The sequence below is a fragment of the Oryx dammah genome, unplaced genomic scaffold (genome assembly GCF_014754425.2).
Source record: "Oryx dammah isolate SB20612 unplaced genomic scaffold, SCBI_Odam_1.1 HiC_scaffold_23, whole genome shotgun sequence".
Taxonomy (NCBI): Eukaryota; Metazoa; Chordata; class Mammalia; order Artiodactyla; family Bovidae; genus Oryx; species Oryx dammah.
Window position 1 is genome coordinate 58,176,837 of NW_024070207.1, and position 17,023 is coordinate 58,193,859.

The 17,023-nt window shown below is 56.2% G+C and overlaps 2 protein-coding genes across 6 annotated transcripts; both read right to left on the reverse strand.

Annotated features, from left to right (window-relative positions):
- Positions 1-541: 541 nt before the first annotated feature.
- SLC10A3 (solute carrier family 10 member 3) lies at positions 542-7,454 on the reverse strand. 5 transcript variants are annotated; one of them, XM_040265511.1, is made up of 4 exons: positions 6,159-7,454; positions 5,969-6,032; positions 4,322-4,541; positions 542-2,358 (listed from the first exon to the last, which is right to left on the reverse strand). In XM_040265511.1, exon 4 carries the CDS (start codon positions 2,218-2,220, stop codon positions 787-789), a length of 1,434 nt encoding a protein of 477 aa, XP_040121445.1. In that variant the 5' UTR covers positions 2,221-2,358; positions 4,322-4,541; positions 5,969-6,032; positions 6,159-7,454; the 3' UTR covers positions 542-786. The 5 variants fall into 5 exon arrangements, with proteins under 5 accessions (XP_040121445.1, XP_040121444.1, XP_040121443.1 ...); XM_040265510.1 differs by having other exon boundaries at positions 4,322-6,032; XM_040265509.1 differs by having other exon boundaries at positions 5,969-7,454.
- Positions 7,455-8,606: 1,152 nt separating this feature from the next.
- Positions 8,607-17,023, reverse strand: FAM3A (FAM3 metabolism regulating signaling molecule A). The gene is made up of 10 exons (XM_040265581.1): positions 16,843-17,023; positions 16,441-16,513; positions 14,432-14,539; positions 13,833-13,856; positions 11,640-11,763; positions 11,486-11,544; positions 11,033-11,083; positions 10,372-10,456; positions 10,170-10,296; positions 8,607-9,251 (listed from the first exon to the last, which is right to left on the reverse strand). Exons 2-10 carry the CDS (start codon positions 16,451-16,453, stop codon positions 9,156-9,158), a joined length of 687 nt encoding a protein of 228 aa, XP_040121515.1. The 5' UTR covers positions 16,454-16,513; positions 16,843-17,023; the 3' UTR covers positions 8,607-9,155.

The window sequence follows — 17,023 nt, forward strand, 5'->3', positions numbered from 1 at the left end:
CCGCCCCGCCGGCGTCGCAGGCCCCTCCCGCCACAAGCTGGACTGTCCTCCGCGGACCCCGGGGCGACGGAGCCCGGAAGCCCGCGAAGAGTGGTAAAGGGTGGAGGGACCAGTCGGGCCCGCTCGAAGGAGTTGGGGAGCTGGGCCCGGGGAGACGGCGGGCCGGGAGTTCGCGCGCCACCGCCCGTGGGCAGAGCAGGTCAACGCTGATGCCCATCCCATCCCCTGCCTCTCAGGAGCCTGCAGAAGACCCGGCCCCGCCGAGCTCGCTTCACCACCCGGCGGCGTTCTTTTTAGTCCACCTGTGGAAAAGCAACTGAGCTTGGGATCTGGTGGGGGAGTCAGGCCTCTGCCTTTCCCACTGCTCCTTCTAGAACAGATACACAGCTCTCAGAGGCGATGCAGGGGCGAGGAGGGCTAAATCTGGCCAGAGGTCACTGTGTCGCCCAGGCCAGCCCTCCACCCTGGCCCACACCTACCTGGCCACACCACGCCCTTCCTTCCCCGACCCGCAGGCCTCAGAGGGCAAAGACAGCATGACACCCAAGCTTGCTTCTGTTTTATTGAAATATATTTTCTGGGCGGTGCCCGCTTACAGAACTCAGCATGGCCTCTTTGGCACTGAAAGCTGGAGAATAAAAAACGAGTAAAAAAAATAAGCCTGGATTTTTTTTTCTGAGTGCATAGTGCATGAGAACTAAAGGCCTTTGGTACACAAGAATGGTGGGGACAGTTGGTGGAGGTTGGGGGCTAGGGGTGCCTGGTGAAAGCTTGACCCAGGGGGCCTCAGGGTACGGCGCACACGCTGCTATAGATAAAGTGGCCAATTACTAAGGCCAGCATCTCCGAGGTGCCACTGAGTGCCACAAGGAAAGGGGCCTGGGAGGCATAGTCAGCCTGGAGGCGGCGGAGGGACAGCTGCAGCATGGCCAAGGCCAGCAGGCTGTTCTGCACCCCCACCTCGATGCTGACAGTCCGCCGCTGGGCCACTGGCAGCTTCAGGCACGTGGCCAGGCCGTAGCCCACCAGGAGGCCGACCAGGGGCACTGTGAAGCCCACCAACACGATGGGCAGCCTGACACCTGCCAGGATGAAGACCCCCATGCGGTAGGCCAGGAAGAGGCCACCCAGGAGCAGCACAAAGCTGAAGGGCTTGATGACATGCAGCAGCAGCTGCGAGAACTTGGGGAGCTTGGACTTGATTACCACGCCTGCTGCAATGGGGATGGCAATGAACAGCAGGGTCCCCAGGATCTTGGAAACGGGCACATGGAGTGTTTCATGGATGCTGAGCAGGCGACTGTAGATGGCTGAGGACAGCGGCAGGAAGCCGGTGGCAGCCACCGTTGAGATGAAAGTCATAGAGATGGCCAGAGTGACGTCCCCTCCAAGGAGGAGGCTGAAGAGGTAGCTCCCCCCGCCGCCGGGCGACGAGCAAGTGATGATGAGGCCCAGAGCCAGGGCCTTGGGCAGCATGAAGACCTTAGCCATCAGAAAAGCATAGAAGGGCATGACTAGGAACTGGCCCAGAAGGCCCAGCAGCATGGGCTGGGGGTTCTGCAAGAGCCCTTTCAGTACCTCGAGCTCCACTTTGCACCCAAATGAACACTTATTGACAAAGATAAGAGGCAGGAGCAAGTAGAGGATTGGGTTCTCTGAGAAGTGGACCAGGTTAGTGCCAAGGGTGATGGGGGTGTCTTCAGCGGGTGAGACCTTGATGCAGAAATCTCTCCGCTCTTCGATCAGCCTGGGCGGGGCCTCTCGGGGGTCCGTGAGCTGGATGTGGAGTGGGGCTATCCCAGGCAGGCCTGAGCGGATGCTTACCACGAAGCTGCCGCCACCGCCCCAGGCTATAGCACTCACATTCTTGATGGCCAGCACCTCTGGGTCCAGGGAGGTGACCCTCAGCATGGGGCTGGGTCCTGTCCCGTTGCCCTGGCCTGGGTACTGGCTTGTGATCACAATGATGCCCTCACTCTCTTCTGGGAACTCAAACTCCATCACAGAGCCATCTCCAATGCTCAGGTAGCGGCCCCTGGTCAGGGGCATGGGATGGCCCAGAGCCGGGCTGAGACTGGCACTGGCTGTTCCCCGGGCCCCCCACAGCAGGCTGACAAGCAGCAGGGTGGCCCTGAGCATGCTTTGGGGGCCCGTGCAACCAGTGCCCCCTTCTGGGCCAGGCCACAGCAGGGAGCCGCCTTCACCACTCCTAAACACCATGGCTCCTTCCCAATGGTGAGGCACACAGGCCTTCTGTGGCTTAGGAGACCAGCCTTGCTGGTGCCGTTGGGTGGTCCTCAGAAGGGTCCATGGGCGAGGTCTGGTGCTGGGCTCCCTTTCTTGATAGTAGAGCTCTTCCTGAGAAGAGAAGGGACATGGTGGTGGCTGGTGAGGGCGAGCAGCTGTGAGCCCAGGAGCATGACCAAGAAGCCCACTGCTGGGAGACTCAGCAGGGTCCCTTGCTGCAAGCCTGGGGATGGCCCTTGAGTGCCATTCGGGTGTCCCTTCCCCAGTCACAACTGCCTCAAGCTTCCTCAGAAGGGGCAGCGACAAGTAGAACTTTGCCTCCGGCCTGCTGATTCAGGCTTATTTCCACAATTCAGAGATGGCCTGACACCAGGGGATCAGCCCCAATCTTGTCACCACTAGACTGTGCCCCACTTGCTTTGAGGCACAGTTGTGGCAGTACCACAACGAGGAGGAAATCTCTGAAGGACGGCCCAGGGATGCCCAGGAAGCAGGCCCGATGAGAGCAGGCCAGCTCATGGCATCTGAGTGTCATCTGACCAGCAGAGAGCAGCCGGCAAAGTGGTGTGGGCAGCGGGTGACCCCCGGGCCAAAGGCCCCATGTGCTGATGTTCACCACTGCCATGTGAACGGTGCTGCTGTGTGGACAGGGGCAAGATGGAGGTTCTGGGAGGAAGCAGGTCCCTCTCTCCCCAGGGAAGTTGCCAGAAGGGGTAGCAGAAAGGGATCAGATAGGGCCATGTGTCCACTGAGAGGTTTCTCCTCTTTCTGTCAGAGCTCTCACTCCCCTGGCAGGCCCAGAATTGGAGCTCCTAGAGCCACTGTGCCATCTGAGAGGCTCTGATCAGAGTTCAGGGATTCCTCCCATGCCCACGTGGACCCCTACCAGAGCCTAGAACTACCCTTGAGGAGTGTTTCTAGAGGGGTGGGCTGCCTCAAGGGGAAAGAAGGACCTTTGCCTCTTTCCACTTAATTTGGGCAGCCCGCACCCTATTGTCCTGCAGGAACTGGGGCAACCAAGATGAGGACACAGTAATTCTTCATCCTTACTGTTGACTGACTCATGCCTGGCATTGTCCGAGTCTTGGAAGAGGCCCCTGCGTCTCTAGATCCTATCGGGGATAGTCTCATTTGAGACTGGGGAGCAGTGGAAGTAGGTGGTGGAGGGCTGGTTCAGCAGAAGGCTCATCCCTGAGAAAGTCATCCTCTACCACCCTGGGATGCCATAGCCTCTCCTGGCTTGGCATTTGGGTTACTTACCCTGGAGGCCTTGATCCAGCCTTGGGTCCCACCGCTGAAGAGGGAGGCAGGAAAACCAGAGGGAGCAGAAGTACAGTGGAGGGGACTCACAGGGAAGAAACGAAGGCACCTGGGACTGAAGCCACCGGTCTGGTGTGAACCAGTTCAGAAGGCAGAGGAGGTGAATGGCCATGTACCCCGTCGTTCCAGTACTGCTGGTGGCTTTGAGTCACTGTATGGGGGATCCGGCCCAGATCCCACCATTTCTGCTTGAGGTGCCAGGAGAGTTTGGGCAGATACGCCCCCAAACGAGGGAGGGAACCCCGGGTCAGCAGGTTTTCCCCTCACTGGCCTAGTGTTCGGTGTCGGTGCAGTTGGCAGTGCTGACCCGGGGCTCCTCCCTACCTGGGAGTCCGGAAGTTGTCGGACAGGACGGATCAGAGCTCAGGCAGAAATTGGGGAGGGAGAGGGGGAGGAGCGCCCTGCAGCCGGCAGGCCGGAGATCCGCCCGGGCGGCCCCGGGATCCTTCACGCCACTCCCGGTCCCGGCGGCTGCACGAACGCCCGGCGGCGACCCTTCTCCGTGGCGCCCGGCCGCCACAGCAAGCGAGGGAGGAAACTGGCCGGAGCCAGAAGTCGCCTTCCGACCGCCCTTCTGGCCTGAGGCTCTCACCTGCCTCGGCGGCCCGGAAACTCGGCGCCGGAGCCAGCGCCTGCAGGGCCGGCGGACGCCCGCGAGCACTGGCAGCCGGGGCTCCGCCCCGAGCCCGACGAAGCACCTCCTCCGCCTCCGCCCCACGCTCCCGCCCCTCCTACCCCACGGCTGTCCCCTCACCTCTCACCGTCGGGGCGGGCCTAGACCGGATGTGACGTAACACGGGAGCGACGAGTCTGCGTGCGCGCGCGCGGGTCTGGCCGCCTTCCGGGTCGCTGTGGGTTGGCGCTGGGCGCTATCTCGTGTGGCTAGCGAGACGCGTATCCCAGTCTTCTGTGGTCGCTGCCAGGGCGACCCGCACCGGTAGGCACCCCACTCCTTCCCAACCACGCTGCGACCTCTGGGGGCAGTGGGACACATGCTTAGCCCTTAGCCAAGCTAGGACGCCCGGGAGCTGCTGCTTAGTGGCGGGACCCGGGAATCAGGGTTTCTGTCACGTGCCTGCTCTGGGCGCTAGCCCTGTAGCCAGAGGGCCGACTCTGAAGGACCCAGACTCTGGGACCCAGTCTCGGCCATGTTCCACCTTCCTACGTTCAAGCAATGACCGAACGCCTGTTTCCACTCTGTGAAAGATCAGTGGATTTTTGAACGTTTCAAAACTATTTGGGGCCACCAGCAGGGTCCGGAGGTTTCAAAACTACTTGGGGCCACCAGCAAGGTCCTAAGGTTTCACGGAGAAGGAATGCAAACACATGGCATAAGGAAGGGCAAAAAGGTGGTGAGGGTGTAGAACATGGATGTGAGAAGACAGTGAACAAGTGTAGAATCAAAGGAGATTTGTATGTTCCCAAAGGTTGCTGGGCAACCGCAGTCAGGCAGCGGGACAATAGCTACCCACTGCTCTGGAAGAACGTCTTGTCAGGGCTGTGATGGAGGCCAGTGGTGCCCAAAGTTGCAGGTTCTTGCCCCAAGAAGGTTGCTAAGACACATCGTAGAGAATGTCCAAAAAGACCTGTAGCATATCTATTTTTATTTTCCCAACAAATAACTGTAATCATCTAAATAAAAACCTATTAATTTTAATTTAGCCTTATTTATTGAGAACTGTATGTGTGTGTGTTATAAAGTTCAGATTAGTACATTCATGTGATGTGTAAGCAGATAGACACACATGGTGGGGTGCACACTCAAGAGGGTTTATGTCAGTGATCAAGAAACATTCAGAGCTGTAGCTCTAGGCTGTTCTTTAGTCTCAGTTAAGACATAAGCCTTTTGTGTGTGTTGACTTAGTATCCCAGAAAGTCTGTACTGTCCCTCTCAAATGGGGTTGAGAGGTCCTGATGGAAGCAGGGTGGCACAGGTGAGAGGGCACATGCTAGGTTGAAGACTGCAATTTTGCAAAGGAGCAGTGGTGCTGTCCTTGTATGAGGATGGGGTAAAAGTGGCCAGAGAGAGAAGGGGGATGGATCAGCTGAACACTGGGGATGGAAAACCTAAACAATGTGTTCACCCTTGAGGAACCCTTCATTTTTATATTCCCAACCGGATGAGAATTGGTGTCAGGGGTCAAGGAGAACAAATGTAGTTAGAAGGCTGCTCCCCGTTATCATTAGTCTCTCCAGCCTGCCCTGAAAAGCCAGAGGGGGCTGGTGGGGGGGTGTCTGACCTAAAGGAATTTGGAGGCCTTCCCTCCAGGAAAAAGGGGTGGCTAAATTAAAATTATGGGGTCACAAATAGTTGGACATGACTTAGTGACTGAACAACAACAACAACAACGAAAAAAAACCAAGGATGTTTGTAGTTAAGTTTTGAGGATTAATAATTTACCCCAGAAGAGAAGGAAGGTCTCTATGAGTCAGTCAAAGATATCTAGTTCCAAAGGAGAAGTCATCTGGACCAAGAAAAGAGATGGAACAAATGATAGTTACAGCTAAAACAACATTAGAGCACTTCAGATGGGAGACCCACCGCCATCCCACTAACAGGGCACAGTGATGACCCTGAGAGGTGGACTTACCTCCTGCTTTCCAGGCAGGGGCCTCCAGGAAGACTGTGATAAATTAGCAGGCACGGAAGGCATATTCTATGCAAGCATGAATATGGGATGCATTTGGTATTTACCGGGAAATGTAGTGACAACTGGCATTCTTACAAGCCCAGCTACAGGTTGTGGTGCCTGAGTTTTCTTTAGGGGGCCATCTCTCTTCCACTCTTGGTACACAGGTTTGCATGTAGATGACCCCAGTGCTGGCCTCTTGGGGGGTGCATGACACAGAGGTAGCCAATCAGAGCCACACAGATTGAGGCAAAGATAAACCCATAATCCAGTCTGGACCAATGAGAGGTAGTTCCCTAGGGACTGGGAAAATGGGAACTCTTTCTTGCTGGGGTTGCTCCCCCTGCCCGGGAAGTCAGCACGTTTGAAAAAGACACGAACACACAAAAAAAGGGGGGAGCTAACATACGAGAGCCCTGAGGACATGACTGGAGCTGGACTCACCCGTAGGTGTTGGGGGTCTGTTACAGGAAAATTCAGCCTCCTTCTGCTATCGTGGCTTTATTTTTGCATGTGCCAGTTGGGTTGGGACCCTGGCTCTTTGTAACTGAGGATGTCTTAACTCCTGAGGGTAGGCCTGGGGGACAAAACCCTGGTGGAGGAGGACCACTGGGTGTAGAAAGATGGTCCTCTACTTTGGAAGGTCTGGCAGGCTGCACACCACCCATTGTCAGCATCCTGGCCTGTGTTGGGCCATGTGGGGATAAAGCTGGCCTGCCTGCCGCTTCCATCTGTGTGAATCCGGTGCAAGCGATGAAGGTCTGGGGCAGGTCAGCTGGCATAGCGGTTGATAAGAGGCACCTCCCAGCCTTGCAGTTCGTCCCTTGACTAAGGTGCATTGCATTTGGGGCGAGTCACTAACTTTGTGGAGCCCTATTTAGCTGGCTTCTAACCTCCCAGCCCCAGGGAAGCTTTCCTAAGTATACCAGGGACCATTTTTCTTCTCTAAACGGGGGTCACAGCAGCACTTGCTCACTGGGGTTGCTGTGACGACTGAGCAGGTAATACATGCAGATGAATCACTGGCCACATGTTGATCCTTGTGGCAGTCCCAATGGGTACATCCAGATCCATCAGACTGTTCTCTCTACTTTGGAGGATGTTGGAAATGTCCATAATAGAAGGTTAAAAAAGATGAATAACATAGACGATACTATAATGGTAAGTACTCAGTCGTTGCATCTTCCCTCGTAGCTGACTTGGTAAAGAATCTGCCTGCAATGCAGGAGACCTGGGTTCGATTTCCTGGGTCGGAAAGATTCGCTGGAGAAGGAAATGGCAACCCACTCCAGTATCCTTGCCTGAAGAATCCCATGGACAGAGAAGCCTAGCAGGCTACAGTCCATGGGGTTGGAAGAGTCAGACATGACTTAGTGACTCAACCATCACTTGTCGTTATGAAACACTTGTCAAACAGAGTGCATGACACCAAGAGGGAACCCCAATGTCCACCCTGGGTTTTGGGTGGTGATGATGTTTCAGTGGAGGCTGGGTATGAGGGAACTCTGGACTTTCTGCTCAACTTTGCTGGGAACCTAAAACTCTAAAAAACAAAGTTGATGTAGAAATGCAAATACCTCAAGTTCTTGGCACGGGGTCAGGCTGGTCTTCAGCTCGTGTGATCACCATCTCCCAGGCAAGCAACAGGCTGCCCTCACGTCTGCAACTCCCTGACCCTTCATGGCTGTGACCACAGCCCCACAGCCACAGCCTCTCCTCCTGGGCCATCCCGGGACTCTCTCTCTTCTGTGCCTCCTTAAATACCTTCATTTTCTGATAATGCACTCACACTCTGGCAGCACTTAACCCCTAGAGGGGGACTCAAACGTCCACTGCCCCCCGCCATGGTACCCTCAATGTGACCTGGCTGGTGCCCAATTGATTCCTCTACCTGTGAAGTCCAAACTGACTTCCCTCCTTTTCCTGACACCAGGCCATTTCTGTGCTGCTTTGTGTACTTTTCCAGCAAAACTCCTTATCATTTCTTGCTGGTTCTCACCCAATGCAGGGAAATAGAGCTGTGATCTCTGAGAAGTGCCAAATAGCCCCCCTATCTTGATCTCTCATGCCCTGATTTCAAAGGGATCTAAAGCTGAGCGCTGCGGGGAGACGCACCAGCTCTTGAGGGAGCCGGGGTGGGAGGGGGAAGCCTCTTGGGTTGATTTGAATCCCCACTTCTGTCCCTACAGGCCTGTGTTCAAGGGATTCAGCCAGTTTCCGGCAGCCAGAATCAGCTTTCCAGGCAAGGCTACAGGGATGTCCACTTGGCAGAGGGGCCTGTGGATGATATGTGCCCTGGAGACACAGGCCACTACGAAGGGTGTGGAGGAGAGTTGGTTGAGCCTCAGGGACGTGTCCCTCCCCCAGGACACCAACACCCCTGACTCCCCCCGCTGAACACACTTCATCCTATTGGGGGCCACCAGTTTATTAAGAGGTCATGGAGAAGGCAGGTCCTCTGACCAACCACAGGGGTGGCCACCTGCCACTCCAGAGACTGCCATCAGGCCGCAACTTCAGCACACAGTTGGCCTGGCTCCAAGGTGGCCGCCCCTCCCTGGAGGTGGCCAGGTGGCCCAGCATGACGAATCATGCTGGAAACAGGCCTGGCCCATGGAGCCGCAAGGCACTCTGGGATGCAGAGGTTCTGGAAGGTGCCCAAACCTTTTAGGTAGCCACTACCAAACCTGGGGCTGCAAGTGCTTGGGACTTGCCTGGCTGGGGGTGGACTAGGGGAGCAGCTTTCGGAAAAGGAGACAGGTACTTGGGGTTCCCCGCAGACACAAAGTGTGACGGGTCCTCTGGGCAGCCCCCACTACTGGTCACGGTCTGGTCACTGGTCACCACCTCAAAGCCCCGATGTGCTGGGCGTGGGGTCGGGGCCTCAGCCCTGTGCTGGCGCCTCGTCAGGGGCCGGGCACACGCAGCCTTACTCAGTTTCATCTGTGAGTCTGGCCCCTAGCTGGCTGCGGGCCTCCTGGGAATGCAGCCCTCCATTTCCAGCGCCTCAGGCCAGCCTTCGTACTTATTGGTGTGCTTGCTATTCTTCACATGCTGTGGGGTAGAAGAAGGCATGGACTCATCCTCGGTCACCGGGGCCAGACAGACCCTCCATCTTCTCTGGCTGGGGTCAACCAAGCGGGCATTTTCTGGACACCCAGCCCTGTCTGCCAGTGCCTCAGTGTTTTCAGCTAAAGATGGCAGCAGCTGTCCCCTTACAGCTGGAGGGGGTCAGGTTCTCAGAACTCAGGTGGGCTTGGCCCATGCTGGGAAGGGAAGGACAGGGCGTGTCCCAGCCCTCACCTCACCCACAGGGAGCCAAGAGTGAGGCCCAAAGGGACATTTCTTGTCTGGGAGCTGAGCTGCTCTTTTGGCAGCTGGAGCCTTCCAGAAACCACTGGAATGGCCTGTTTGCCTTGCCCTGTTGTGGGGAGCAGGGTTTGGGGGCAGGGGGCCTCCCAATGAGGGCAGCTGAGGAGCATGGTGTACAGGTTGAACTGGGGTCCTGGGTTTGGAAGGGATGGGACATCACTGAGAATCTTTTGGGGTTGGGGGTGGTGCTGTACCACATGGCATGAGGGACCTCAGTTCCCTGACCAGGGATAGAACCCATGCCCCTTGCCCCCTGCCCCTGGCAGTGGAAGCATGGAATCTTAACCAAACGACTGCCAAGATGTCTGGTGAGCATCTTGAAGATATATGGGAGGGAGGTGTCTTAACTGTGACTCTTGCTCACGTGAAAGCTTTGCCATTCAAAGGTTCTTTAGGGGGAAATCCAGACAAGAGAGAGATCAAAATTACTGCCCTCCTTGTACAGAGCCAGGATCACCATGGGGCAGGGGGCAGGTGTGCTGAGCAGAATTCAGGGAAGGCCGTGGCATGAACAGAAGGGGACCTTGGAGGATGCAGGCCAGAGGGGTGGGCAGACTGCCCTGGGCCAGGCAGTGGGGCTACCAGGCTTTGTGCCCATACCTGCTCAAAGGGGCTCTTATTCTGCACACCCTTGGCCCCCACAAACACCCAGCTGTCCCGGAAGGCCAGGTCCTTGACGTTCTTGCTGCCCAGATCACTGAAAAGCTTCCGGGTCTCTTCATTCATCCTGCCGCACAGAAGGAAGAGAGGTGAGCCGTGACCCTAGACGGATGAGGCTGAGGCAGCCTCGGCCATCACTTACTTGGTGGCTGGGTCGTCGTAGGAAGCCACAAACACTAGGGTGCCTTCGTGAAGCGGCCGGATGAACTTCAGCAGGTCGTTGACATCTGGGGGAACAGGTCCCATGGAGCATTGGCCACCTCTGAGCACCCCTCCCTCATCAACCCGTTCTCCAAATGAGGAAACTAAAGCAGGGAGTGGGCCAGGGATTCATGCCAAGCCAGGTCGCCAAGTGAGTTTAGGAACCAAATAAGAAGAAATAGAAGAGTTTAGGAAACAAGTAAGGAAAGAAAGAAAAAGGGAAGTCGATCAGTCACGGCCGACTCTTTGTGACCCCATGGACTGTCGCCCACCAGGTTCCTCCGTCCATGGGATTTCTCCAGGCAAGGGTACTGGAGTGGGTTGCCATTTCCCTTATCCAGGGGATCTTCCCGACCCAGGGATCGAACTCAGGTCTCCCACATTGCAGGCAGATGCTTTACCATCTGAGCCACCAGGGAAGCCCAGAAAACAAGAAGCCAGGGCCAAAGCCCTGACCATATACCGGTCCTTCTCCCCACCTTTTCTGAAGGCAAGGGAGCATTTGAGCTGCCCGGGGAAACCTACAGAGGGCAACAGCATTCAGGGCAAAGGAGCTGTCATTCCACCCACAGTCAGAAAGTGGTAGTGGCAGCCTGACTCACCTCCCGCCCACATGTCAAAGGCGCGGGCCTCGATGAGGTCTCCATTTACCCCTGGGTAGAGGGAAGAATTGGGCACTGCTGCAGGAGCTGCCAGGGTGATGCCACCCAGAGCCCCCAAATCAGCAGCCCTTCCAGAAGCTCCCCCCAACACCCCCAACATGTGAATGCCCACCACTGTGCTGTTGGTTCACATGCCAGGACCCACCCAAGGCTGCCAGACATTGGCGGCCCTCCGGGGGCTCCCCAGGCAGCAGCCTCCCATCCCTGGAAAGTTCGAGATCTTCACTGCTACCTTGATCTTGTCCATTGGGTCACCTCTTCTGTGGCACCTTCAGCTCCCACACACTGCCCCCTACCGCCCCAGGCCCCCCTGGGACTTCCTGGAGTGGGCATGTGGACAGAGGGTGGCAGGCTGCTACCCGGCTTTGTGTCTCTGCTCCATGGGGAACTCACCATTCACCAGGGCAATGTTCAATCCCCGGCCCACGTTGTCCTTGACACTGCTCATGAGCCTGGCAGGGGGACAGAGCTTTCCAATGGCCCATCAATGGCATGCAGCCCCTGCTTCCCTCCCTGCCCCACCCTGGCCCCGTCCCGAGAGGCTCACATCCTGTCTTCCAGGCAGATCTTGGGTCCAATGACGTTGGCAGCACCGCTGACCACACGGAAGGCCAGGTGCTCCTCAGGGCACGGCTGGGGCAGACCGCATTTGTACTTCCTGGCCCGCGGCTCTGTGGGGACAACCAGCGTGACTCCTGGCCCTGGCCCTGGGGGCACTGGACACCTGAGAGGGGGTGGTCAGGCCAGCCCATAGGGACGAATGAGTGATCACAGACCAGGGGACTGGCGTGCGGAGGAGACATGGCTCAGGTTGAAGTCAGGGACCCTTAGGGAGGCTCTTTGGCCACTGGTGGGAGAACAGAGGATAGTAGGAGAGCCGCCAGGAGGATGGTGTGTTACGAGGTGAATTGTGTTTCCACAGAAGAGGTTCTGAAGCCCCAGGACCTCAAAACGTGACCGTCAGTGGAAACAAGGTAACTGACATTATAATTCATTTAGAGGTGATCACCCTTGAATAGGGTGGGCCCTAAATCTAATGACTGGAGAAGGAAATGGCCACCCGCTCCAGTACTCTTGCCTGGAAAATCCCATGGACAGAGGAGCCTGGTAGGCTACAGTCCATGGGGTCACAAAGAGTTGAACACAACTGAGCGACTTCACTAATCACTTTAAATCTAATGATGTGTGGTCCCAGAAGACAGAAGACACAGACGTGGAGGAGAAGGCCATGTGAAGATGGGCGCTGAGACAGAAGGGATGAAGTCACAAGCCAGGGGCCACCTGGGGCTACCAGAAGCTGGAAGATGCCAGAAGGAGCCTCCCCTGGAGCCTCTGGGATGAGAGTAGCCTTTCAATACCTAGATCTCAGACTTGGAGCTTCTGGAACAGAAAGAATATCCTTCTACTGTTTAAGCCACCCAGTTTCTGCCATTTTGGTGTGGCCACCCCAGGAAATTGATACAGAGACCAGGAAGTGGGGTGCTACTGTAATAAATCCCCCAAAATGTGGAAATGGTTTTCCAACCAGGTAATGGGTAGAGGGTGTAGGATTCTGAGGTACTTCTTGGAAAAGGTCTAGATTGCCTTGAAGAGACTGTTAGTAGACATACAGCCATTGGAGGTAATTCTGCTAAGGGCTCAGAAAGAAGGGAGAACAGTAGAGAAAGCTGCTACCCTCATGGAGAATACACATATCACTGTGCCCAGAATGTCACTAGAAATGTGAATGCTAAAGGTGCTTCTGGTGAGCTCTCTGACAGAAATGAGGAATGTGTTCTGGGACACTGGCCAAAAGGCCACCCTTGTCATCAAGTGGCAAGGAACTTGGCCAAATTGTGTTCTAGTGTTTTGTGGAAGGTACAACTTGTGAAGGCTGAACTTGGAGATTTCTAAGCAGAGTGTTGAGGATTTCTCCTTGTTGCTCACAATAACATGGGAGGGAAGACAGGCCAGTTAAGCATGAAAGAACCAGAATGTGAAGGTCTGGAAAACTCTCAGCCTAACCATATTGCAAAAAAAAAAAAAAAGAGAGAAGGGCAAGCTCAGAAGACAACACCCAGGGTGTAGCTGGACAACTGTTTGTTAAGAGCTAGGCGGGTGACTTGTGGACCCATTCAGCTGTGTCAGCAGAAGCCAGGAGAGAGAGATGTTATCCAGGAATGATCTGGAGGACTCTCTTGTCTATAGCTTAGACCCCCATGAATTCCAAAGATCAACAAGGTTTTTGAGACTTGTATACAAGTAGGAACATTTCCAGGCTGGACTGAGAGAGACAGACAAAGGATGGAAGGGAGGAAGGATAATTCCAAGGGCAGATCAATAGCTGCAGAGGCCACAGTTGGCTTGGACCCAGAGGGAGGGTAAGATTGTCCCCTATATTCCAGAGCCCCGCCAACCTCCACCCCCTCAAAGGCCCAGGGATTCTTCTTAGGCTTTGAAATGGAATGGATCTGCCCTGCTGGGATTTGGACTTGCTTGAGACTGATGACCTCTTTATTCCTTACAATTCCTCCCTTTCAGAATGGCGATGTCTATCCTATGCCTGGCCCCCTAGGTATTCTGGAAGGAGGTAACTTGTTCTCTGGACTCCCAGCATGCAAGCAGCTCCAGTGGGCTATAGTATGGGGAGGGGTAAATGGAGAAGAGAAACCCTGGTGGGCTGGGTACAAGCACGGCTGTCACAAAGGTGGTCGGAGGGGGCAGGCACACTGCAGGAGCAGTGAGGTGACAGGAACCTTACCTGCAGTCACTGAGTTCTCTTGGCCTGTGGGTACAGAGAGTTGTTTCTGTTAGTAGGGCAGCCTGGTCCTGTACCAGGAAGTCAATGTGGAGGGCAAGCCAGGATCAGGGGCCAGGGGCTATGCCAGGCTGACCCTGGCACATACATTCCTGGGTAAGTCTAAACGTTCACATGCAAAGCTCTCTGTTCCAGGAAAGGGTAGATGGGACTTGTGAAAAGTCCTTAGAGATGAGGTGTCCCCGGCAAGAAGGGGCCGAGTTCCCTCCCCATCTCAGAACCCAGTGGAAAGCCTCTGGGGACCAACGAGGGCATCATCCCCAAGATTCAGCTGAAGCCCCCCTGTCCCCCAGTGACTCCAACTGAACTGAATGAATTCTAATGAGTGGGGATTGGTGTATCCAGCCAAAGCAACTGGGTGGTAAGGGTCAGGCTGTGCCGGATACCAAGAGACAGACCAGCGAGGACAGCTCCCGGTGTCCCACCAGGAGGAGACAGACAAACCAGACCACTGCCAGCCCCATCCTGAGCCTCAGCCCACAGGTCTGGGTGCCTGCTGCCAGCGACCCTTGTAGCAGGGTGAGGGAAAGTCCCACACTCACTGGCGAAGAGTTGCTGGATCCGAGGAAAGCCAAGGCCACCAAGGAGGATGCTGACTACGATCCAGGTGACAGCCACGGTGATGACAAGGGCCACGATGCGAAGGGGGCCTGGAAGCAGGACAGACGTGAACTAGGCCACCTGAGGGCAGCAAGCTCCCGGACGACCCCAGGCCTTCTCATGAGCGTATCTCCTTATCCGCTGGGGAGGAAGGGATGGGAGAACAGGAGCGGGGGTGGGGGGGACCTGCGGCTGCCCACCAGGCACGAGAGGGGGATCAGCTCCTGGTGGGTGAAGGAGGAAAGGCCGCTGTACCTGGAAGGCTCTTGGCTTGGTTCTCCCTGGTGGTGTGGAGGGGCTTTCCAGAGCCCCTGCTTGAGAGGACTTTGCCCCCTTCCCATGCTAATGGAGAAGCCCCCTAACCCCTGAGGTCCCCATGCATTTGAGTCCCTGCCATCCTGCCCTCCTTTCTCCTGCAATGATGGAGGAGAAGGCTCTTACTCCTTTAGAAGGCCAGGGAGCCCTCCCTTCCCCTGCTGTGAGCTGGGCGCCCAGCTCCCCACCCTGCCTGGGGTTCTTGGAATAGCTCACTCTGTCTTACTCTTGGTCCTCTATAGTCAACATCTCCCGTCCTCCAAAGACACAGGAGGACAGTCCTCCTTGGGGATCACATCCCCAGCTGGCCGCTGGCCTCTGTCCGCTCCCTTCCCCTTCTCTGAGGCCCCTCCAGAGTCGCATATGCTGGCTCCTCCCTCCTTGCATAGACTTCCCTCCTGGTCCCTCTGTCTTCTGATCACCTCCTCTCTGCTCGGGCCTCCATCAGCCCCATAGGACAGCCTGTTGCCAAGGCCCCTGGCCCAGGACCTTCTTGGGGTCAGCGCCCCAGGGTTACCTGTGGGCCCTCGTTGTTTCTAGGCTGAAGCCCTCCCACAGAAACCCTTCTGGGCTGGCACCCTGGAAGCCCATACAATGCTCTTCACCCTTCTTGTCCTCCAAGACTGCCCTGAAGACCTGGGCTTGTCCTGATTTCTGTCCCACATGGCCTTCTCACCTCCTTCCATGGACTCTTCCTGGATCATGTCATCCATTCTCCTTGTCCTTAACATTTATCTCTGGCTCTATCCTGTCTTCTGAGCCATATCTATATAGCCAACTGCTACTTTACTATTGATATTTGGATATTTCACAGGTGTCTCAAACTAAATATTAAAACAGAACTCACCTTCTCTCTTCTACCCCAAATAAGCAAACTCTATTCTTCCAGTATTTTGTCTTTCAGCAAATGATCCCTCCATTCATACAGTGCGGCAAGTGAAAACATTGCAGAATGACACTGGGAAATCTCCAAATCCTGTATCCATACCCTTTTCTCACTCTTCCCTCCTGCCTTGACTATCTGTATAAGTGCCCTCCTCTGCTCCCAGCCTTTAACTGACATTCACAGAGCAGTGACTCTTGTTTTCCCAGCCCAGCCCTGACCACTCTTGAGGCCACATCTTCCCAGCCAGTTCCTCATGGGCCAGCTTCCCTGGGATACATTTATAGTGCTGCAACCTTTGCCACTAGGAAGTCCACCCTGATGGGACCCCAAACCTGCTTTGTCTCAACTGTCCAGGCAACAGCAGAACTGGCAGTGGGTTCCCATCCGAGCCCAAGGCCACTTTGATCAGCTTCTTTTCTAAGACCACCGCATCTCCCTGTCCACCTAGCTGCTGCACTCCTTGGGGCATCTCTCACATAGTTCTTTTTCCAGAGAGTGGCCAGTCACCCCGTTTGGCAGAAACAGACTATCGTACCCCTCTTCTTACGATGGAAAGAGCTGGGAGCTGAAGTCCTCAGAAGTGAAAGGATTTGCTCAAGGTCATAGCATGAGTGTTTCTGCAAAACCCAACAAACCCAGTGGTCCCACCAATCCCGCCCTCCCTGCCCTTCCAGACAGACCTCTGGGCAGCTGGGCCTCCAGCCGAGTCTGCTTTCCAAGACTCTCCCTTTCACGGTGGAAGCCACCCACCTGCCAACCTCATGTCCACTTCTCTCGTTGGGCTGGGGCAGCCGGCAGGTGCAGCCTTTGGGGACCCTGCACTCTGGGGAGGGGGGCAACAAAGCAGAAGAGCAGGTTTGGTTGGGGGTCTGGGACGACCTCTTGGTGGGCCCCAGTTATGGTGCGGGCGTGATCGGTGCGCTGATTTGCTGGTCCAAGTCCCTGGCCAGGCCCCTTGGGGACGTGGAGAGGAGCCCGGCTGGGACTGGAGGGGACGCGGGAACCAGGCGGCTCACGATCGAGCTCCCGGGAGCCTCTGGGGCTGGGAAGTGGAAGTGGTTCTCCCAGATGCGGGTCCCTCCTGCGGGAGGCCGCCCCCACCCCTTCGGGCATGGAGGCCAACGACGCGGGCCGGGCCGGCCGGAGACTTGCCTGACGCCGCGGGGGAGGATGCGAGCCGGATTGAGGGCAGCGTCGTGAGGCCAGCCGCCTCGCTCTATTTGGTGAGGCCAGGGAGCTGCGCGGGGCAGCTCGAGAGGCCCAGCAATGGCGACTTGGGGCGAGAGCACGGCCGCGGCTGCCACCGCCGTCACCGGCTAGCGCTGGGCAGCCG